The following is a 22,905-nucleotide window of genomic DNA, read 5'->3' on the forward strand; positions in this document are numbered from 1 at the left end:
CGGGGCTTCCGGGCGGGGCGGGGCGGGGCCGCGGCGCACGCACGCACGCCCCCTCCCCCAGGCTGAGCGCCGGGCGGGGCGGGGCTTGCGGGGCGGGGCGGGGCCGCGGCGCACGCACGCACGCCCCTCCCCCACGCTGAGCGCCGGGCGGGGCGGGGCCTCCGGGGCGGGGCGGGGCCGCGGCGCACGCACGCACGCCCCTCCCCCATGCTGGGCGCCGGGCGGGGCGGGGCCTCCGGGGCGGGGGGCGAGGCCGCCGGGCGGGGCGGGGCTTCCGGGCGAGGCGGGGCCGCGGCGCACGCACGCCCCTCCCCCATGCTGAGCGCCGGGTCTCGCGCCGCCGCCCGCGGAGCCCCCGCCGCCGCCGCTGCCTTCGCCATGTCCCGCGGCCCCGGGGCGGCCCGGGCCCTGCCGGCCTCCGTGCTGGGCACCATGGAGATGGGCCGGCGCATGGACGCTCCGGCCAGCGCGGCCGCCGTGCGCGCCTTCCTGGAGCGCGGCCACCGCGAGCTGGACACGGCCTTCATGTACAGCGAGGGCCGCTCCGAGAGCATCGTGGGCAGCCTGGGCCTGGGGCTGGGCGACGGCGGCGGCCCAGGTAAGCCGCGAGCCCGGCCCGGGCCGCGGGCCACGCGCGGGCGCCCCCCAACTGTCGCCCCCTGCAGCCGCGGCGCATGCTCGCCGCCGGCCCCTGGGCCCCCCAGGACTTCCCCCGGGCTCGGGGCCGGCTGCGGCGGGGCTGCCTTCTCCGGGCCCAGGCCGGACTCCGGGGGCCTGCCGAGACCCGGCGGCAGAGGGGCCGGGGCGGCCCCGCCGCGCTCGGGCCAGCCTGTACCTCCGGTGGGTCGTCGCCCCGAGTTCGAATCCGGCCTCGGACACTGGGCACTGCCCAGCTGTGTGACCTCGGGCACGTCCCCGCACCCTGCTCGCCGGGGCCGGCTCCGCTGGCCTGGTTCATCCCCGGTCACTGGGCCCAGATGGCCCAGGAGGGGGCGGCGAGGCTGGCCCTCGCTCGGACTCGCCATGGCAGCACCTCCCTGATGCCAGCACCTCCCTGATGCCAGCATCCCCGCCTCCCCAGGGGTGTAAGCCGAGAACCCAGAGTCGGGGGAGCTCTCACCAGATAAACTGTCAGAGAATGTGGGGAGCTGTGAGGGCCCGACCCTAGGGGTCATCTCACCAACTCCTGTTTCAGAACTGAGGGCCGGGATTCAAATCGACTTGTCTGAGGTCTCCAGTACCCGGAATCTGGAACCTCCTTGCAGCCCCGAACTCTTTCTGTCACCTTGTTCCTTCTCTTTTGAATTTGGCTTTTTTCATCTTGGATGAATAACAACTAACATTGATAAGCCATTTAAGTTTTGCAGAGTGCCACCCATGTGTTTGTTATGTGAGCTTCCCGACCAGCCTGGGAGGTAGGCTCTGTGACCCGTCCTTATTTTCAGATGAAGAAACAGACTGGGTTAGGTGATTTTGTTCAGGATCTCACAGTAAGTGTCAGAGTTTGAACCTCAGTGTTCCCAAAGCCAAGTCCGTATTTATCCACTTTGCTATCTAGCTCCCTCTGAGTTAGTAGAATGAGAGCTGGTTTTGAATTCAGGAAATCTAGGTTTAAAGACTGTCGCTGCCACTCTGTTTCAGTTCACCTGTTTGGGCATAGATAGGATTATTGATTTGGAGATTGAATGGTCATTTGGTCCAACCCACTCATTTTATACATAAGAAACTAAAGCCCAAAGGGTTAAATGACTTTCTCATAGTCATGTAGCTAGTGAACATCCTAGGGGAGGTTACCCCAGTTGGGGGTTCTAGTTTATTCATCTTTAAAGCAGTGGTTTTGAACTTCTAGCTCTGAACCCATGATCAGTCTCTTATCTTCTTTCATTGCCCTTTAAACCCATCCCTCCCTCCACCCTTCCCTGGTCAGATTCCCCAGATTGTACCCAGAAACAAAGTTCACTGTGACAGAGTTTGGATTCCTGGTTTGGAGTAGAGGAAGGAGGAGGAACGAGGTGATATTCAGTGAAGCAAATTATTAAATTCTGCTATCCTAGGCAGTTGAATAGGATCACGAGTGAAAATTACATAATAAAAAACCTCATTCCAGTTTCAAATTCTTATTCTATAAAGGATGAAGTTGACATTTGTCTTCTCCTTTTGCTTATTTTTCTCCCCAACCCCCCCCCCCATTTAATTAGAGCACATTATCTAGGGGTGGAACACATTATCAGCCAGCTAAGCCTCCAACCCTTTCGTTTTATGGATGAAGAAATAAGTCCAGTAAAGAGATTTGTTAGTAAGTAATATAGTTGGAATTAGAACCCAAGAAGCAACTGGCTTTATTGGATCTCTTATTGCTCTGAAAAACTGATCCTGGCTCATGTGAGACTTGGGTTCACTAGGATCTAGTGCCCATCCCAACTTTCTCTTTTCTTCAGTTGGGGTTTTCTTGCTTTCCCCCCAACTTTGACTCACTTTGGCAGGTTGGAGTGGTGCTCCTAAGCAGCTCCTAGTGGCTACCATTCATTCTTTTATGAATTTAGGGGTATGTGCTGGAAATATACTTGCCAATCTGGTTCATGACCCACCAATGGGTACCAGTTATACAAATATCAGTCAGAATTACACCACTGAGGGGTGGCTAGGTGGCACAGTGGATAGAGCACTGGCCCTGGAATCAGGAGTACCTGAGTTCAAATCCAGCCTCAGACACTTAATAATTACCTAGCTGTGTGGCCTTGGGCAAGCCGCTTAAGCCTATTTGCCTGGCAAAAAACCTAAAAAAAAAAAATTACACCACTGAATCTTGTTAACAAGCATGGATTAAATGCCCTTCATTTACTAAACCAGATACAAAAAAAAAAAGACAAAAGATAGCCCCTACCCTCAAGGAGTTTACAGTCTAAGGGGAAGACAACATGAATATACAAGAGAAATGCAGATGAGCAATAGAGGAAAACCCTAGCATTAAACATGAAGCATTAGCTAAATGATAAGACAAAAGCAAGAATAATAACATCTGTTCATTAGAAGGCAATGAGAGGAATAAATAGTAGAAGTCAGAAGTGGGAATAATTACATTTAATTAATAAGTTATTAAGAAATAATAATTTCTAGATTAAAACATTTAACTATCAAATATAAGATTTACCCAATAGAACAGAAAAGTACAAATAATCAAAATATAACCATCTATGCACAAACCTGGGTCGCATTTTCCCTCCATAGCACACAGTATCTAGGGGGGAGAGTGAGCATCCAATGGAAACAGAGAGGAGGCACATGGGTTTCTCTACTCAAGTTGGAAGTCACTCAAGCCACTGGACAGTAGACCATTACATTCTTTATCCATAGAGAACAGAATTCCTTCTCTGCTATCTGCTGGCCTACTGGACCTCTTAGGTCTTCTATTGGGCCAAGTTGCTTCTCTGTTGCTCTCAGTCTGATGAAGTAGTATTAAGTTCTTTTAGATTCTTCATTTCTCAGCTCCAAGCATTTTCTCTGATTCTCCCCTATGTCTGGGGGATGTCCTCTCCTCCCCACCATTAGATTGTGAGCCCCTTAAGGGCAGAACAGTCTGTTGCCTCTTCTTGTATATATATGGCTTAGTACACGCCACAGATTTGTAGAGTAGGCAGTGAATGTTGATTGATTTTAAGATACAGCCACTCTTGGTGGGATGCTAAATGTTAAAACTATTTATTTCAGTCACAGGAGTTAGTTTAGTCCAGAGAAATTTCAAACTCCTTAGATTTTTCTCTGGGATTTTGGGGAGTTTTTCCCTTCAAGCCATAGACAAAGGCTATATAACTTTTCCTAGCCCTGCCCCACTGTGCTTCTCAGTAAAACTGAGTCCTGACTGTCCCTGTGTGATCTGTACAAACCCCATCCTTTGTCAGTAAGGGAAGGTCAGCCTGGATGCTCGGAGCCAGTCCCAGCTCTGACATTGAGCAGATTGTGAGAAGAGCCTATGTCCCAGGGAACAGCTCTGGCTCATCTGGGAAGGGTGGAGACATGGCCTGACTGCGTCCAGGAGTGGACAGAGCACTTACTAAATCTCAGTCACCTCCTTATCATCTTTCTCCTCAAGCGAAAATTGCCACCAAAGCCAATCCCTGGGATGGGAAGTCTCTCAGGGCTGAGAGTGTCCGGTCCCAACTGGAGACCTCCCTGCAACGGCTGCAGTGCTCCCGAGTGGATCTCTTCTACCTGCACGCACCGGACCACAACACGCCTGTGGAGGAGACACTGCAGGCCTGCAACGAGCTGTACCAGGAGGTGAGAGCAAAGGATGGCAGAGCCTCGGGAGGGCCCTGAGAACACAGGATGGCAGAGCTGGGAGGACCCTTGCAATATTAATCATTATTTGGGATCATTTATTAGTGACCTACTATGTCCCAAGCACTGTACTTAGAGTTGGAGATAATGAAACAGTTCCTACTCACAAAGACATTCTAATTACCTACTAATAGGAGGGGACAAATACAGGTAAACAGGAGGGTGACTCTAGAGCAGGGGCCCAGCCCTGATGATTTGTTGTTTCTCCTTCCTTCCTTCTCCTCTCTCTCTCTCTCTCTCTCTCTCTCTCTCTCCTTCTTCTTCCTTCCTCCCCCACAGGGTAAGTTTGTAGAACTTGGTCTCTCCAACTTTGCCTCCTGGGAAGTCGCTGAGATCTGCACCCTCTGTAAGCTCCGTGACTGGGTGCTTCCCACAGTGTACCAGGTGAGGTCCTCCTTCAGCCCAGATGTTGCTGGGTCTCCTGGGGCCCTTCTTAGTCATTTGGTCTAACAGAGGAGGAAGACCAGGATCAGAGGAGGTAGTGACAGCTGGGCCTTAGACTTAGATTTCTGACTCCCGGACTTTGGGGTAGAAAGTGCCAAGTTCAGATTCTGGCTCTGCCACCTCTTTCTGAATGACTTCCCTTCTGTTGCCCATTTCCTCATCTATAAAAAGGATGAGTTGGATTTGACCTTCATACATGACCTGAGCCCTGGCTTAGCTCAGGGCCTCTCCTGACCCAGGCTGGTTTGGGGGGGGGGGGTCTCTTCCCTGAGCCTCCCCAGCCGTGCTCTCCTCCCTCCTCCCAGGGCATGTACAACGCCACCACCAGGCAAGTGGAGACAGAGCTGTTCCCCTGCCTGCGTCACTTTGGATTGCGGTTCTATGCCTACAACCCTTTGGCTGGTAGGAGGAAAAAGGGGGAGGGGAGCCTAGAGTCTCTGGGATGGGGTAGTAGAGTCTGGAAGTGAAGTTGAGATCTCAGATCAAATCTGGATTATTATACTTGGTAGCTGTGTGTCCCTGGGCAGATTGCAACCTCTCTGTCCAAATAAATATTTCCAGTAGTTATTTAATGAAGTCACTTTTTAGGTGTTAATGGCTCTCCAGGAATCTGAGCTTGTGGGTTCAGCTTGGGAGTGGGATGGAGACAGTGTCCAGAGGTAGCTGTGGCTGGGCGTGGACCAGGGGCCTGGGTCCATCCCTCTTTGGGGCCCCACAGCCCTTCCCAGCCCTGCCTTTTGGCCAAGCTCTCAGCCCAGGGATGCCCTGACACCAACTGTCCCATCTCTCCTCAGGTGGCCTCCTGACTGGCAAATACAAATATGAAGACAAGGACAAAAAGCAGCCCGAGGGCCGGTTCTTTGGGAATAGCTGGGCTGAGACCTACAGGAATCGGTGAGCTCGACTCCCAGGTTGGGGGGAGCAGGTCAGAGATGGGAGACTGGGCAGTTCTGAAACTCTAGACTTTGCCCATCTGTAAAACTGGGCCCACCCCTCTGGGAAACCATCCTCCAGAGAGCTTGAAGGGACCTCAGGTCAATTCAGTAAATGTTTATGAAGCATCTACGATGTGCTAAATGCTGAGGATACAAAGAAAGGAAAAAGACAGTCCCTGCTCTCAAGTGCTCCGTAATCCTCACTTGGGAGTTTTGCAGTGGACAGTACCTATGGTCACCCATGGAGTATCAGCTGGTGGAGCCACCTGTCACTTGGCCTAGGCTGGCTGACTCTGTCAGGGCTCCTGTGATTGGGAGCTTGGGTTCTCTGCCAGCCCCTGCTGAGGCCAGCCTGGGGGTATTGACCACTGAACTTCCCTCTCTGCCCATTCAACCCAGCTTCTGGAAGGAACATCACTTTCAAGCCATTTCTCTTGTGGAGAAAGCCCTGGCAGCCTCTTATGGGGTCAACCCTCCCAGCATGACCTCAGCAGCCCTCAGATGGATGTACCACCACTCCCAGCTACAGGTAATGCCCTAGCGGCTCACCAGAACTCATCTGTCTTGAGCCCTTTGACTTTTAACTCTCTAATTAATATTTTATTACAGCTAACAAAGCACAAGTGAATTCTAAGGATATTTCCTGAAAACTTTCAGGCAAACCACCCAAGAGAGTAATGATATTGATAATAATAATAATAAATGTTTGTCCTGTGTATGTATACATGGGGGGGGGGGGTCTTTGAAAGAATGAAGGCCAGGTGGCAAAAGCTGGTCCCCTGGGTCAGCCATTAAAGGATTTATCAAGCTCCTGGCACTGTGAATACAAAGAAAGGCCAAAGACTTCCTGACCCTGGAGGTCCTCCCAGTCTGGCTCCCACTTCAGTCCATCCTGGGAGGCCTGAGCTATGCAGCCCTGTCCACTGGTCTCTTTCTTTACTTTCCATGGGCATCTTGCCTCTATCTTTCCATAACTTCCTGGCTGCTCTAGCCTTGTGCTGATACTTCCTGGATGGCCATGGGCTGAAAAAAAGGGGTTTTCTGATCCTCAGGTCTCTTGTGAGACATAGAAGGCCTGGCCCATCTGCAGAGTTGCATGGGGAAGATCCTTCCTTTAGTTTGGTTGGACTTGGAGAGTCTCAAGGTGCATAAATGGGAAGGAAGATGGAGAATGAGCAAAGCTCCAGGAGCCATCCTTGGTCATATTTCCCAAACCACTTATTCTCACCCAGTGGAGGCCCACAACTGGGAGGCTTCTTAAGCTGGGCCCTCCATTAGTGGCTCTGGAGCACCAGTGGCAGCTTATTGATGCTAGCGAGATGGAATTTGGTGGTGGTGGGGAGATACAGATCACTGTAGTTGAATGGCTAGAGCTCTGGGCCTAGACCCGAGTTCAAATGTGACCTCAGACACTTAACCAGCTGTGTGACTCTGGTTAAGTCACTTGATTTTTGTTTGCCTTAATACATTGGAGAAGGAAATGGCAAATTCTCTAGTACTTTTTGGGGGAGAGCTAGGTGGTGGATAGATTACTGGGCTAGGAGTCAGAAAGACATCTTGCTGGGTTCAAATCCAGCCCCAGACACTTACCAGCTGTGTGACCTTGGGCAAGTCACTTCACTGTTTGCTTCAGTTTCCTCGTCTGTAAAAAGATGACAAACCACTCTAGTATCTCTGAAAACCCCAAATAGGGTCACAAAGAGTTGGATATGATTGAACAAGAACAAGATTTGCAAAGCACTTAACATGTTACCTCATTTGACCTGTCCCCATTTTACAAGTGAGGAAACTAAGACAAGACAGGTTAAATGACTTGTCCAGGGTCTCATAACTAATAAGTATCTGAGGGCAGGATTGGAGCTCAGGTCTTTCTGACTCAGGTCTCATGCTCTTATCTTCTGGGGCATCTACCAAAAGAATTCAGACACCTTTCCTTTCTTCATGAAATGATAGTGAGAAATCCAGGGATTTTTGAGTGACACAGTAATCTAATTGTGAATAAACATTTAGAGCAACTCTGGTACAAATATATAGAGAACTGAATCAAATTTATATAAAAGTCATGCAGCAACTGATAGCCAGGGATGTGAATCAGCAGTTTTTAGACAAAGTAATCAAAGCTACCCATGATCACGAAAAAAAATGCCCTATTGATTAAATTAAAATTAAAAAAAATTTTGAGTGTAAGCAGCAGTACCTCCTAAATCAGTTAACTCTACAAATCAGGGGAAAACGTTTGTAATAATTAAATTTAAAAGTGTGCGGTTAAGAACATGCCAGAACTGGTTGTTCAACATTTACAGGCACACTCCTGAGTCTCTCCCCCCACTACAAAGCTTACTTCCTTTCCTCTCTTGGCAGGGCGCCCTTGGGGACGCCGTTATCCTAGGCATGTCCAGTGTGGAACAGCTGCAGCAGAACCTGGCAGCATCAGAGGAGGGCCCACTGGAGCCTGGAGTGGTGAAGGCCTTTGAACAGGCCTGGGACCTCGTGGCCCATGAATGTCCCAATTACTTCCGTTAGCTCTGGGCTGGGGATGAAGAGGCCCCTTTATTGATCCTATTGATCCTTTATTGTCTCCATACTCTCAGCCCCATCAGCCAGCCTTTGCCTTAACCTCCTGCAGCCTGAGCTCTGTCTTTCAGATTGTCCCCATCCTCTTGTTCTTCTGGTCTCCTTCCTGGAGGCAAGACCTCTGGCCTCCTGCCCTGAGAAGGGTGAGGACTGGGATCAGCTCTATCCTGTTCCGTTGGAATAAAGCAACTGTTGGCACAAGAGTGGCCTGGAGTGAATTAGTTGCCGGGGTCTTTGGTGGGAAGAGGCTGCTGAGGTAGGTGTTGGGTCTCTCTACTGGCTAGAGGGTGCTGCTGCAAGGGGAGTGGAAGCTCCCAGCAGGCTGGGGAGCTAGGGTCAGAAAGCTCAATCTGTGTCTGAACAAGGCTTCTCTTTGTAGCATGCCATCCAGGCTCTACTTCTACTATTTAAAGTTTCCAGTTTCACCAGCCCTCTGGGCTGGGATAATTCCTCCCCCACCTCCCACCCCATCCCAGAAGTTGGCTCTCCTGGCTTCCCTGAAGCCTAAGTGAGCCCAATGTGTTTACCACACCTGTCTTGGGGACCAGCTGCTCCTGTGGCCTGGCTTGTGTCACCACCACTGTCTCCTCTTTACTAGGGAGAGCTGGTGCAATTTCTCTTTTCAAAATGAGGAGCTTGGGAGGATTCTCCTCAAATGAGAAAAGATTTTCAAGGGGTAGGGGCAATGGCAATGTGTGATAAAAATCATATTGAATCAAACATGGGTCTTTGGAATGGAGTAAAAAAAAATGGAGCTTGAGATCACAAATCGCCATGAAGCTTGTTTGCTCTTCTGAAAAACATGAAGAATATTTGGAAAACCATGTGAGCTAATAAGGTGTTAAGGACGGGGCTCTGGATCCAGCCAGAAAGACCAGGGCTCAAAATTCACTTCAGCCACTAATAGTCCTGGGCTAAATGACAGTTTTCTTCTCTTGTCTGAGATGCATAAAGCACTTGGTTGACCTCAGGGCCAAGAGAATGCTGTGATCATCCTGAGAACAGAACATGTCTGGGGCTATTTGTGCCATGAAAAAGCTTTTTAATGGTTTTACAAACATATTCTTTTAAGTGCTAGAAATCTGAGTCAAGCAGGGATCAGGGAAACCTGTCTGTAGTGGAAAATGAGCCAGAAGCATCAACTTTCCTCAAACCGGCCCAAGATGGTCCTGTCCTGGTACCTGAGGGTCAAAATTGGGCTCATGCTTTTGGATTTCCCCCATGAGCTTTTTGACTCTTGAATACTGTAGGTCCTTAATAAAGGTTGATTGAAATCCACTGTATCTTCCCAGGATTAGCACTTAAGTTAGTTACTAGTGGCTTCGCACAGACTGCCCGTTATCACCACCCCTGAGGAAAGATTGGTCCCGTCCTACCTACCGCTCAGGAAACACGCTCAGCTTGTTCTCCCAAATGACAGTAAGACCCAGTATTGGGAAGCCAGCTCTCCTGACTGTGGGTTTCAATCACCTGGATAACGTGATGGTGAAGACATAGGACTTGGAGGCAGGGCCTCCCAGATAAGTCCTTTTCTGCCAGTCAGACAGCCAACAAGCATTTATTAAGCTCCAACTCTGTGCAGGTAATAGGGGTAGAGGATAGAAAGGCAAAAGTCTTGCCCTCAAGGAGCTCCCAGTCTAAGGGGGTAAATTATGCAATCAACAGTGTAGAAACAAGACTGGTTCAGGAGGGGAGGCATTAAAGGGGACTGAGAAAGGAAAAAAGGACAACCTATGCCTAGACTGGAGTTTCCTAACCTGTCTAAAAATAGATAACTATTTCTATCCAGTTGGTTTCCTTTGTGATGTTGGCAATTTTAAACATTGAAAAATATTCTGACAAAGGGTCTGTGGTCTTCACTGGACACAGCCCAAGGGGTCACAGAAATAGGGAAGACCCCCTAGATGATACTGAGCCCAGGGGCTGTATCCCCAGCAGGTCATCTGGTGCCCTGTCATTGCTGGTACCAAGAAGCTATCAGGTGTTATGCCTCTGGAGTTGTAAGAAAGAGCATGGCACAGTGGATGAACACTGGATTTTGGAGTTAAGACTTAGGTTCGAATCATCCCCGTCATGGACATAGGCAAGTCAATTTCAGTTTCCTCATCTGTGAAACGGAGACAACACTCATTGCACCCACATCAGAGGGATGTCTGGAGGAGAATATTCTGTAAACCTTCAAAAAATGCTCTATGAATAATTAGCATTGTGGGAGGCAGCCAAAATGGAGCCACTGTCCCTGTCTTGGCACATAGCCAAGCCTGGAGCTCCTTGCCTCTACCTTATACACAGCCCAATCCAGGTTGTCTCACCCTGAACCATGGAGCACTGGCCCCTCTCTCAGGACCTTAGCACTCCACCTCTTTGTCCTCCCCGAGTCTGACCACTTCACTACAGAGGTACTAGGGGCTTTCTCTAGAGGTTGCATCATCTAAAATCCCAACTTTGCCATTTGCTATCATGGAGGAAGGTGGAGCAGGAGAAAGTGAGTGACATAGAGAAGCACAAGGACTGTAACTAACCTCTGTTACTTTGGAACCTCCAGGCTTGAAAGTTAGAAAGAAGTGGGCAGATGGTTAGGGTCTCCGCTAGCCCTGGCAGCAAGGAGCCACGTTCTTCCCATTGTCCCCAGGGAGAGCCCAGGTGCACCCACTCCACAGATAATGCTTTATTCTATATAAAAATATAGTCCCATGTGGTCTGCACCTCTCCTTTCTGAGAGTCTTGCACAAAAAGTCTCTTTCCTTGGAGAAGGGAGGCAGCTGCTCTGAGAGGCTCGACTGGGTGAAGCCCTGCACCTTGCAGGGCTCCTGGCCAGGCCATCCCCAGTCAGTCGTCATCCTCTGAGTCTTCAGATTCCTTTGAAGAGCTATTGTCACCATCGTCATCATCCTTGTCCTCCTCTGTGTCTTCCCCAAGATGCTCAAACTTCCCTGACTCAGCTTGCCACAGGTATTTGATGTTAACCCTAAACTCTGCCATTTCGAACCCAAACAGCTTCTGAAAAGACACAGCAGAGGGGGTCAGGGGCAGAAGGGAGAGGCTTGGGTTCCTTCTGCTTCCTGGCCCTTCCCATTACTCACCAGGACTCGGGCCTGCTCAGGGGTCAGCACGTCGCCCTCTTTACACACTTGATAGTCCGAGATCAAGGTCACCACACCTGCAGAGAAGGTCACGGTGAAAGAGGCTCAGAGAGTCCATGTCCCAGCTCACCCTGTGGGACCACAGTCTCCAAGTTCCTGCTGGCCCTACTGCTCCTCTGAGAAGACTCATGCCGTTGAGGCCTCAGTGGGCCATCATGAGGCCTGAAGCTCAATGGAGTCCCCTCTACAACAACCCTGACAAGTGCAGACCTCCCCTAATAGACTGACCATCTCCCAGGGAACCCATTCCCACCCAGGGGCAGTGGGCTTGTCCTTACTGAGAAGGGGGGGAGGTCTAAATTCCACCCCTTCCTTTTTGCTCTCTCCTCAGGAGCCAAGCTGAACCAACTAAACCACTCCTAGAGAGGACAGGTTTCCCAAATTTTTCAGCCTCCTTGTTCCCCTTGGCACTGTCCTACCATAGGTGGCCAGTGGGGTCAAGCAGTGGGGGGAGGGGAGGAAGAGGGTAAAGGCCATCCTCCCTCAGGGAGGGAGAGGCGAAGGGAAATGGAGTCAATTTCTTTCTTTTTGGTTTTTTTCTGATACCTTTTTTCTTCACTTTGTCGTTTCCTAATATATCCCTTCCCCTTTCTTCCCTTATGACACAGAAAATAGAAGAGGAGGAAAACCATTTGACAAAATCAATCAACATATTAACCATGTCTAACAGAGCATGTCATCTTCCACACCTGTAGTCCACCATCTCTCTGAAAAGATTTAGTCAAGTTTCCAACTCAACCCACGTGCCCTTTACCTTTCTTGAGAGCAGTGGGCAGACCAAGCTGCCTCAACTGAGGCTCCATTGAGTGGGGGAACTGCTCCAGCGGTCCCGCATCCAGACTGACGGTGAAAGTCGCTTTGTTACCAGCCCGGGCATAATCCATCTCTGAATACTTATTGAACCACCTGGGACGTAAGAAAGTGGGAGGGGAGTCACTGGCTATGGTTATGGTTCCCCTTCGATGGGGTGTGTTTCATCTGAGTCCAGTCCTATCCCTAGACACCTGTTCTATAGACCTTCCCCTGGTCCTGTAGGAGGGCAAGGGCTGGGTCATTTGTTTGTCTTTGTATCACATCTTCAAGGTCCTGGAGCACAAAAGGGACTCTAGTAGTCATCTGTCTAACCCATCCATTTTAAAGATGAGGAAACAGATCCTCAGCATGATTTGTTCAGAGTCATAAGGGCAGAATCAGAGGTGGGATCTGAGTCCAGAATACCAGACCTAGATTCAAACCCCACCCCCTAAGGCACAGGACATGTGTGGCCTTGGTCAAGTCACTGACCTCCCAGGCCTCAGTTTCCTCACCTGTAAAATTAGAGGGTTGGACTAGGAGGACCTTTCCAAATCTATGATCTCCTAAGCTTCTGACCCACATTAGCTGCTTCATAAATAAACGAATCTGGAGGCTGATAACTCCACCACCTCAGGCCTGCGGTTGTTTCTGTTGTCTGAGGCTGGGTGGCTCAGTGCATTCAATGAGGGCTTGAATCTGGCCCCAGACACATCCTTGCTGGGTGATCCCAGGCAGACCACTTTACACCACTGACCTCAATCTCATCTATTAATTGGGAGTAACAGCTCCCAACATCCTAGGGTTGCTGTGAGGCTCCAGTGACATAATAAAATGCTCAGCACCAGTGTTAAATGTAGGCCTGTGACAGAGGTGCCTGGCACTGTGACTCAGGACCACTCTCCCTGCCCAGTCTGGGTGGAGAAGCCTGGTCTGGGATGCCCAACTGTGACAGCAGGATTGTTCAGCTCGGTCTCTGTGACCTCAGTTCTGCCTGGAAAGGCTGCACTGGAAGGTGAGAGGGTCTTCTGAGCCTGCCCCAGCAGACACTGACTAAAAATAAGGGGCGGGGGAGCCTGGAGAGCCTCTCAGCACCCCCAGGTCTCTGTGAGCTAGCTGCCTGCTGGCCAGACACAGTTCCCTTCTTCAGGGGTTGGGTCTGCCTCTCTCCATCACAAATCTTTCCTACTTCTGGCTCTGGCTCTTTTTTCCTCAGGCTTTAAAACACTTACTCATTCACTTCCTTCTTTGTTCTGTTGGTAAACAAGAGACCGACCTCACCCCTCAGCTTCTTGCTGACCTTTAGGAAATAAAAAAAAGTCTTAATTCACAAAGATAGTCCCCAGGAGAACTGGAAGAGTTGGTCCTCTCCCTCCAGCTCAACACCGTTCCTGGAGGTTTCCAGCCTTTGCTTGAACCTTGGGGGGGGGGGCGCGCGCGCGTGCGTGCACGCGCAAGGAATTCACTACTTAGTCACCAGAATCGAATCCCATTATCTACTGACAAGTTATTTCTGCATTTCTGTAGATCAACTTTCATACACAAAAAGATCATGAACAAGAGTAGATATGTAGGAAGGCCCCATAGCTATGCTCTCTCACCAAAGTGGAAAAAGAGTACAGCTGAACAAGAGATTGGGCTGGAGACAAGGATTACAATGGGAGTGCTCCCAAATTGAAAGATGCAAGGAGAGGGAAATCAGGAAAATACAGGTCAGATGGATGAGAGCCAGACTGGGAGGATCAAGGGCATAAAGTTAGGTAGGTGCTTTCCATGATCCTGCCCAGGCTCAGTCTTCACTTCCATGGGGGACACATTTCTCCAGTTTCTTGAGATTAGCAATACTGAACTGACCTGCAAAATCTGCAGTGATGTCCCTCCCTATAGAATTGGGGTCCTTAATCTGGCATCTGGGAACTTGTTATAAAAAAAGCAAACCAACCATATCTTGATCATATAGAACTAGTATCTTTTGAATTCACATGAACTTATTTTGTAGATTTAAAAACTTTGTTCTTAGATGGATGAGGTCCACGGGTCTCAGCAGAGACACTGCCAAAGGAGGGGCCCATAATGCATCATCCTTCCTCCTCAACTGTTCCTACTTTTATTGTATCACTCCCAAGGAAGAGAGATCATGATTTGGTAGAGGAGAAAGTGAACAATCTGGGGAGAAGGAGGGAGAAGAAAGTAGTCTGTGGCTATGGAGATACTGCAGGAGGAGAGCTTGGCCTCCCAGATGCTTCCCCGCCAAGTTTGAGACGTCCCAAGGGCCTGAACAAGCCAGGACTCCTTCTGTCCTCCTTATATATATATATACTCTCAGAAGAGGTGAATGTTAAAGGGGGTCCTGCCCGAGACCAGCAGAATGGGATCATCCCCTTGAAGGATGGAGAGCAGGGGCCTACCTGGTGCAGATTGTCCTTATATTCATCAGAAGGTCCTCGACCCAAAGCCACCATCATAACTTTGTTCTTGCCAAAGAAAATCCTGTAGGAAAAAATGAGATTATCAGGGAGGCATCTCTTCTAGGACTTCTTTTTACTTTCTAGGTGGTAGGTGCCCTGAGACCTGACGCTCACCCAAGAGCTGATTCTGATACTTTCTCAGTAAATGCCTATGGACAGATTCCCCATCCCTCTCCATTTCCACAGTTGTAAAATGATAAAACCCTGGATCTGCTCATCCCGGGGGGGGCTGTGAAGATAGTGCTCTGTAAGCCTGGAGGCACCCGAGGAAAGAAAAATCACCCTCATCACTAGGGAGGATATTGCTTGATGCCCATAGATAGGGAAGGCAGATCCTATGGACCTGAAGAGGATGGGAAAACTTTTCAAGACCTTCAGTGTGCTAAGGAATTGGCCTGAGATTAGTCTGCATTAACCCTTCAATTCAATTCAGAGACATTTCCTAAGTTACTTCTCTGTTGTAACTGCCCATGTACAGGGTTGGGGATACAAGGGTACACCCCAAAACAGAATCTGTGAGCAAGGGCTCACAATTCAGTAGAAATTTACAAAGTTCTTTTTAAGATCTGTAAAGCCTACACATATACTACCTGGTTTGAACTTCATGACACCAAGCAATACTAATCCCATTTTACAAATGAGGAAACCAAGGTTTAGAAGGTTAAGTTACTGACAGACACACTCAATAGTGTATAGAACTCTATCTTACCCTAAAGAAAAAGGAGAGGAAAGAGATGGAAGAAAGGAGAGGTATAGGTGATAGAAGAGAGGGAAGATCTTGGGAGAGGGTAGTTAGATACAACAACACACTTTTAAGAAGGGACAGGGTGAAAGGAGAGAGAGAACAAAATAATGGGAGTGGGGAGGGATAGAGTGGAGGGAAATTTGGTTAACAATAGGAACCGTGGGAAAAATATATTGAAGCAACTTGCCTTATGGACTTATGATAAAGAATGCAACCCATCTTAGAAACAGAGCCCATGGTATCTCAACACAGACTTAAGTACACTGATTTTTCCTCTAACTTTATTTTTTTTTAATTTTATCTTGGGGGAGGGGAGAAGGGGAGATTATATTTACCCTTACAACAAGATTATTGTAGCAATATAAAAAACTTAAGAGAGCTATAAAAAAAGAAGTTACTGGTCCAGGGTCACACAGCTAAGGTAAGATGAGGACTGGAATTCAGGTCACTTTCTCTACTGCATCCCATTGTTGCTCAAGTTAAGACAGAAACAACTTACATACAATTAAAATATAATACCAGGATATGAACAGACAATTTTTAATGGACAAAAATCCAGGCTACCAACAATCACACTGTTGCTAATATTAAAGCAACTTGGAGGTTTCAGCCCATATCCACTAGGGTGGCAAAGATGACCAAAGGAGATGACTAATGCTGGAGGGGCAGCAGGAAAACAGCCCACTAATGTACTTCAGGCGACGCTCTGAGTTAGTCCAGCTACTCAGGCACGACTAGGGACACCAGCTAAAGATTCAGAGTTAAGCACATCCTCTGGCCATGAGACCTGGTGTTCCTTGAGAGGAGGGGCTGTCTGTCACCTTTCTGGGCATCCCCAGCACTAAGCACAGCCTGGGTCATTAGTGGGCATGCACAGCCTGACCTGGCCTAATCCCCAAAGAAAAAGAAAGAGCTCAAGGGTCTGTATAAAACTTTTATAGTAGCTCGTTTAGAACTTGAATCAAAGCAATGATAGATCACAACTCAGAAGACTGAGGATGAAACATGTTATACTCCTGCCAAGGAGGAAATCAACTTAACAAATTATAATTATTCATAAAAACAGAGAGAATTGATTTCAGAAGACCAGAATTCAAGTGTAAACTCTTACCCCTACTAGCTGTGTGACCTTGTGTCAAGTCTCTTATTTCTAGGCTTCAGTCCCTATACCTGTAAAGTTAAGGGAAATGATCTTTTTTGTTTCTTAATTCATAGTTTTTATGAGGAAAGGGTGAGTAAAAGTCAATTATACCTTTCTATGTCCCAGTATATTCACTTCTGTCAAACTTAGCATGTGAACTCTTTGGGGACTTGGAATGGGTCATTTTCTATCTTTCTGTTACTGTAACTAGCAAGCAATAAATGTGAGGAAAAGTAAAATACAAGTTAGAATATTTAAGATCAATACAGATTTCCACTCTCTTAGATTAAGACAGATGCAACTGCTTGTATGATGGTAAAATGCTTAAAGTCAGAGAGAACTTGCTGTGTTCATCCAGTGAAAAGAGAGCCTCATCCTTAAAACAGATGGCAGGAACATCTTGCCATCCCAGGCCCAGCTCCCTCCTCACCGGCTGTGCTTCCAGGCACTCCTGATATCCTTCAGTTTGCTGTTCCTCATGTTTGCCACTGAGAAGATGAAAATGTATTTGTAGATGTCCACACATTTTCGAAGCTGTGGGGGAATTCAAGAGGCCAAGAGGTTAAGCAACTCAGTTCTTTCCCCATTACTTTTTTCTATAATACTGAAGACCCTGAGCTATTATAGTTATCTCTTGTGTCTTAGGCTCTATTAGACTATGGTCTATGAGAGGCTGGTTAATCCACAGCTTTTAACACATTGTCATACACACTGTAAGTACATAATAAATATTTACTGAATTTAATTGGTCAATGTTTCAGGAAAAAAATCAGACTAGGACTTTTTTTTTAGGTTACTGCAAGACAATGGGGTTAAGTGGCTTGCCTAAGGCCACACAGCTAGGTAATTATTAAATGTCTGAGGCTGGATTTGAACTCAGGTACTCCTGACTCCAGGGCCGGTGCTCTATCCACTGTGCCACCTAGCTGCCCCAAGACTAGGACTTCTTACTGACTCTGCTACCTAGAAATGAACCCCTATTTACAGAGAGGTAAGTTAGTTTCCATTTGCCTGGGTTGATATCCTTTCAATTGTCTGGGTTGACATCTGAATCACAGTATATTCTCCCTCATCTAAAATCATGTGCCAGGTCTCCTTGATTCTAGTTTCTCCAACACAGCATTGTTATCTCCCACGTTCATGACTTTGCACAGGTTGGGTGTGCCACACACTTTCAATTCATTCCCTTCTTACTTTCCCTTGGAACCCTTAGCTTCTCTCAAGTATCAACTCCGGTCCATCCTTCCACATTAAGTCCTTTCTGTGAGCTGTTAGTCATCCCTTCTACCTCATGCAAAGAATCCCCTGGTCCTGATGGAGCCATCCAGCCTTTGGCAGAATCTTTCCATTAACAAGGCTCACTACTTCTCATATTTTCATCACTGTAACCCTTCCTTCAGCCTCAATTCCCCTCTCTGCCACTTCTATACCCTCGGTCTGAAGAGATTAATATCATCAACTCTATAATCCTGTTTTTTTTAAGCAGCTAGTTTTCCTTACTGTCAGTTTTTTTTTTGGGGGGGGAGTGGAAATGGATGATCCCATGTTCCTCTTACCTCTTCTATCAGGTTTTGTTTGAGTTCTAAGCCCTTCTTGGCGGTCTTTGTTAAGGAAACTGAGGAGAGAATGAGAATGAGTACTTAGGCTTTTTTCTTTTTTTTTTCCAAGGCAAATGGGGTTAAGTGGCTTGCCCAAAGCCACACAGCTAGGTAATTATTAAGCATCTGAGGCTGGATTTGAACTCAGATACTACTGACTCCGGGGCAGGTACTCTATCCACTGTGCCACCTAGCTGCCTCAGTGCTAGGTGGGGACAGAATATGGTTGGCAGTGACCAAAGCAGATCCATCTCACAACTTCCTTTTGGGGGAAAGACAGGGTTTTTTTTACTCTGCCTAAAATGGAGATTTCTATCTCTGAAGGCCCGATGACTAGCCTACCTTCCCTGTGAATCCTTCCAGACACCAGATCTGCTCAGAAGAAGTTTGGGATTAAGGATACACTGCCTAGGGACGGGAAGTACTAAAAGAGGTACAAAAAAAATGGGTGTGGAAATCTGGAGATCTGGGTTCAAGTCCAGCCTCGGCTGCTCCCAGGTTTTGTGATCCTGGGCAACCGGCTTCGACTCGGTTTCCCCGTCTGTGAGATCAAATGCTCCCCGAGATGATCGTGAGGCTCCAAGGGGGCACCAGCTGTGAAGCGCCCGGGCCCCGGGCGCTGGCGAGCCCGAACCCGAGCCCCGCTGGGGCCCTCGCGCGTGGCTCTGGCCCCCGCCTCCCCCCCCACCCCGCGTTCATCTGGGAAGCCGCTCCTCTCCGCCTGTAACGCCCGCAAAACCTGCGGAGGGGTTGCGTGCTCGGGGACCCACTAGAGCCCCTCCAGGCTCACCTTTCTTGTCGCGTTTGGACTTGGGCATGATGATGCCGCCTGCACGTGCGGAGTCCCGGCGGCGCCGGCCAGGACCCCGGCGCCGCGGGGGCTCTTGGGACTCGAGGCGTCCGTGGCAAATGCCTGATTCCGCCTCCCGCGGCTTCCGCCCGCCCCGCCCCCACGCCCCGCCGCGGCGCTCGCGCCTGCGCCTCGGGAGCTCGGCGATCCTGCGGGGCCGGAAGCGCTGTGCATGCCGGGCCGGCGGCGGGCCCAACTTGCGGCCGGTTTCTCCACCATGGCGGCGGCGCTCGCCGCTCGGTCGTGGCTTTGGGTCGCGCTCTTGGTCCCGGCAACAGCCGTGTACGAGGACCAAGTGGGCAAGTTTGACTGGTGCGTACGTGGGGTGGGGGCGCCTCCCGGAGCCCGGAGGGGCCTTGCGGGGCGGGGAGGGGACGCGGCTCAGCTTCCAGGTCTTGTAGCCGCAGGGTCAGGAGTCACCATCCGGGCACCCGAGGTGCTGGGTCAAAGGTTACTCTTCCCGCCGGAGTAGCGGCCCCTGGGGTCAGAGGTCATTGACCCGTAGCGATCTCTGTCCCACCCCGGCCCGGCCCTGGGCCGCGGAGCCTGCCGCAGTCGGCTGGGGGCGCGGGCCGAGCAGCCCCGGAGGCCCAGCCCCTTGCTTTGCAGAGGCGGACACAGGCCCCAGCGGCGCGCCCAAGGTCACGGGGGCAGAAGTGGGATCCGAACCGGCTCCCTTGGGTCAAAAACCAGTGCTCGCAGCCTTGGAGCCCCCAGATGTACCGGCCCGAGGCTCCTGGAGCGCCTGCACCCCCGCGGGCCAAGGCCCCTTTGGGTTCTGACATCACAGCTTCTCCGACCCCCGACGTTTCTACATCCTGGGTTCCTCGTGGTTCCAGACTCTGGGTTCCGTCCGGCATCTGTTCTAGACCCCCTCCTAGCACTGGCCTCTGTGTGTGTCCTATGGGTCCTCCCGGCCCTGACACCCTGGGGTCCGGGGCCCTCCCGGCCCTGACACCCTGGGGTCCGGGGCCCTCCCGGCCCTGACACCCTGGGGATCGGGGCCCTCCCGGTCCTGACACCCTGGGGTCCGGGACCCTCCCGGCCCTGACACCCTGGGGTCCGGGGCCCTCCCGGCCCTGACACCCTGGGGTCCGGGGCCCTCCCGGCCCTGACACCCTGGGGTCCGGGGCCCTCCCGGCCCTGACACCCTGGGGATCGGGACCCTCCCGGCCCTGACACCCTGGGGTCCGGGGCCCTCCCGGCCCTGACACCCTGGGGTCCGGGACCCTCCCGGCCCTGACACCCTGGGGTCCGGGACCCTCCCGGCCCTGACATCCTCTGTTCTGTGGGTCCTTCCAGCTCTGACATTCTGGGTTTTCAGGAAGCTAGCAGTTATAAGAGATAGAGGTGATTAGTCTCCAATGACACAGACAAGCTATAGAGTATTGTGTAGGAGGAATGGTGGATAGACCAGTTTGGTTGAGCTATTGAATGCATGAAGGGAAGTAATATATTGTGAATCAGGGAAAGGTATTCTGCTCCTGGGACCGTATCACCCACAAATGAACATCTGGAGCACCTCAATAATGCTGGTTGGTTGGATTTTGTCCTTCATTATTGAAGGAGAGCAAAGCGACATCACTACATTTGAGACAAATTATAGTGTGTCTGACTGTGATTGATCAGACAATACCAGCTCAGAATGCTCTATCATAGGTTGGGCACAAATAGTCCATGTGAACACCTGGGATGCCTACTCTAAACTTTTGAATGTCACGTTTCCTTTGAGTTATTTTTGTCCTTCTCATAGAGCACAACCTCATTGTGCTGGTATCGCTTCTTCTGACCCCCTTGTGAGTGCTTGCCCTGCATGAGTTCTCCATAAAATAGTTTTTTTTTGGCAAATGTACATCTGGTATTTTAACAATGTGTCCAGCCCATCATAATTGTACTCTCTTAGTAATGTTGGAATGCTAGGCATTTTAGCTCAAGAAAGGACCTCAGTGTCTGGTATCTTCTCTTGCCAGATGATCTTTCTAAGACAATTTAAATGGAAGTAATTCAGTTTTCTGACATGGCATTGGTAGATTGGCCAGGTTTTACAGTCATATATAGTAATGAGGTATATAATGTAAGGTAGGATATCTTTGATGACAGTTGCAAACCCTTGGGGAGCATTTGATTTTCTGTTTTATGTCTTGTTTGCTATAGATGATCAGAAGGTTGAGGAAAATAAGTCATATCTGATTCCATCTGTCAAATGTTTTTTTTTAGGTTTTTGCAAGGCAGTGGGGTTAAGTGACTTGCCCAAGGCCACACAGCTAGGTAATTATTAAGTGTCTGAGGTTGGATTTAAACTTAGGTACTCCGGATTCCAGGGCCAGTGCTCTATCCACTGCACCACCTAGCTGCCCCAAGAAAACTTTTTAAATTTAAATTTATATATTATTCCAGCTACATGCAAAGATAGTTTTCAACATTCATTTTTTTGCAAGATTTTTAGTTCTACATTTTTCTCCTTCCCCCTTTTCCCTCCCCCCTCCCCATGACAGTGAGCAATCTGATATAGGTTTTACACATATAATTATGTTATATTTCCATATTAGTCATGGTTTGAAAGATTAATCACAACAAAGGGGAACAAAAGCCATGAGAAGAGTAAAAAAATCCTAAGACATAAAACAAAATTTTTAAAAAGGACAGTAGTTTCCTTGGTTTGCATTCAGACTCCTTAGTTCTTGATGTGGATGACATTTTCCATCATGAGTCCTTTTGAATTGTCTTTGATAATTGTACTGCTAAGGAGAGCTAAGGTTATCATATTTTGCCTTGTCTTTTTCTTTTTTTTTCTTTTGCAAGGCAATGGTCACATTGCCCAAGGTCACACAGCTTGGTAATTAGTCTGAGGTTGGATTTGAACTTACATCCTTCTGTGCCACCTAGTTGACCCTCTGTCATAATTTGTACCCAGGAATCTCAATATGCATAGGAGACATCTTGTTGGAAGAGAACCTTTTAAAGCTGCATTTTATTCCTACCAGGTCCAATGCTTTTTTATATCAACAATAGTAAACACAATAAGATCTTGTGTTCTTGTTCCTCTCAGTCATTTATGGGAGCAAAGATGTGTCTGCTGTAGAAAATGGTTTGTGAAAGCCTTTCTTATTCTTTTTCCTATTTTCATCAAGAATGCCCTCAAGATGTCATTGAATAATTCTCAAAGATATTGTGTAACAATGGAAAAAGCTATAAAAGGATAGTTTGCTAGTTATTGCTGCCCTTGTTTAGAGTTAGGCTATCTCTCCATGATTTTTTCCCATTTATTTGGTATTTTTCTTTTAGATTCTGAAAATTAGTTCCACTTTGAGTGTTTTTAAACTCCTGTTATGCTTAGCGCAGATTTCTTCTGGCTCTGCTTGGTCTGTTTTAGCCAGCCTTCCTTCATTTATTTTCTGAAATGCCCTTTCTGCTTTCCCGAATGGCACACTAGAGACCTGGGTGGTGTTGAAAATTGGTGTTAAATGGTTTGTTATGAAAATACTGACCTTCCTACCAGTTGTTCTCTTTTTTTCCTTTTCAAAATTTAGAATTTTGTTTTCCCCTGATTATACATAAAAACAATTTTGACATTCTATTTTCAAATTTTAAGTTCTAAATTCTCTTCCTCCTTCTCCTCCCTCAAACTCTTTGACATAGATTTTACATGTTGTATTTATATGTAGTCATGAAAACACTTTTCTATGTAGGTCATGTTATGACCTTTTTCTTTCATTTGTAAAAGACCCTTGGGATTTTCTGGCTTGGTTAGCTAGCTCTCACTCCAAGCTTTCTGAATACCTTTCCCTCTACTTCTTTTCCACAATTTTGAGGCAATTCTACTTGAATCTTTCACAGTGATTTGCAGATGACTTTCTGTCCTACATGCTTATTATTC

At 48.8% G+C, this 22,905-nt stretch overlaps 3 protein-coding genes across 4 annotated transcripts in view; 2 read left to right on the forward strand and 1 right to left on the reverse strand.

Moving 5' to 3' along the window:
• Nucleotides 1-300: 300 nt before the first annotated feature.
• On the forward strand, nucleotides 301-8,492 carry LOC141509060 (aflatoxin B1 aldehyde reductase member 2-like). Its single transcript, XM_074218270.1, has 7 exons — nucleotides 301-598; nucleotides 4,091-4,278; nucleotides 4,618-4,722; nucleotides 5,088-5,184; nucleotides 5,577-5,676; nucleotides 6,117-6,246; nucleotides 8,079-8,492. The coding sequence occupies exons 1-7, from the start codon at nucleotides 316-318 to the stop codon at nucleotides 8,238-8,240; spliced, it is 1,065 nt and encodes a 354-aa protein (XP_074074371.1). The 5' UTR covers nucleotides 301-315; the 3' UTR covers nucleotides 8,241-8,492.
• Nucleotides 8,493-9,777: 1,285 nt separating this feature from the next.
• MRTO4 (MRT4 homolog, ribosome maturation factor) lies at nucleotides 9,778-19,058 on the reverse strand. Of its 2 annotated transcripts, XM_074218271.1 has the most exons (8): nucleotides 18,969-19,034; nucleotides 18,137-18,195; nucleotides 17,011-17,114; nucleotides 14,635-14,716; nucleotides 13,459-13,526; nucleotides 12,189-12,340; nucleotides 11,375-11,451; nucleotides 9,778-11,291 (listed from the first exon to the last, which is right to left on the reverse strand). In XM_074218271.1, the coding sequence occupies exons 1-8, from the start codon at nucleotides 18,994-18,996 to the stop codon at nucleotides 11,121-11,123; spliced, it is 741 nt and encodes a 246-aa protein (XP_074074372.1). In that variant the 5' UTR covers nucleotides 18,997-19,034; the 3' UTR covers nucleotides 9,778-11,120. The 2 variants fall into 2 exon arrangements, with proteins under 2 accessions (XP_074074372.1, XP_074074373.1); XM_074218272.1 differs by lacking the exon at nucleotides 18,137-18,195 and having other exon boundaries at nucleotides 18,969-19,058.
• Nucleotides 19,059-19,182: 124 nt separating this feature from the next.
• Nucleotides 19,183-22,905, forward strand: part of EMC1 (ER membrane protein complex subunit 1) — a 40,983-nt gene continuing 37,260 nt past the window's right edge. Inside the window, exon 1 of the mRNA XM_074218269.1 lies at nucleotides 19,183-19,340. Within this exon, the coding sequence (XP_074074370.1) occupies nucleotides 19,201-19,340 (140 nt within the window). The 5' untranslated portion in view covers nucleotides 19,183-19,200. The remainder of the gene's footprint in view (nucleotides 19,341-22,905) is intronic.

This window comes from Macrotis lagotis, chromosome 1 (genome assembly GCF_037893015.1).
Source record: "Macrotis lagotis isolate mMagLag1 chromosome 1, bilby.v1.9.chrom.fasta, whole genome shotgun sequence".
Classification (NCBI taxonomy): Eukaryota; Metazoa; Chordata; class Mammalia; order Peramelemorphia; family Peramelidae; genus Macrotis; species Macrotis lagotis.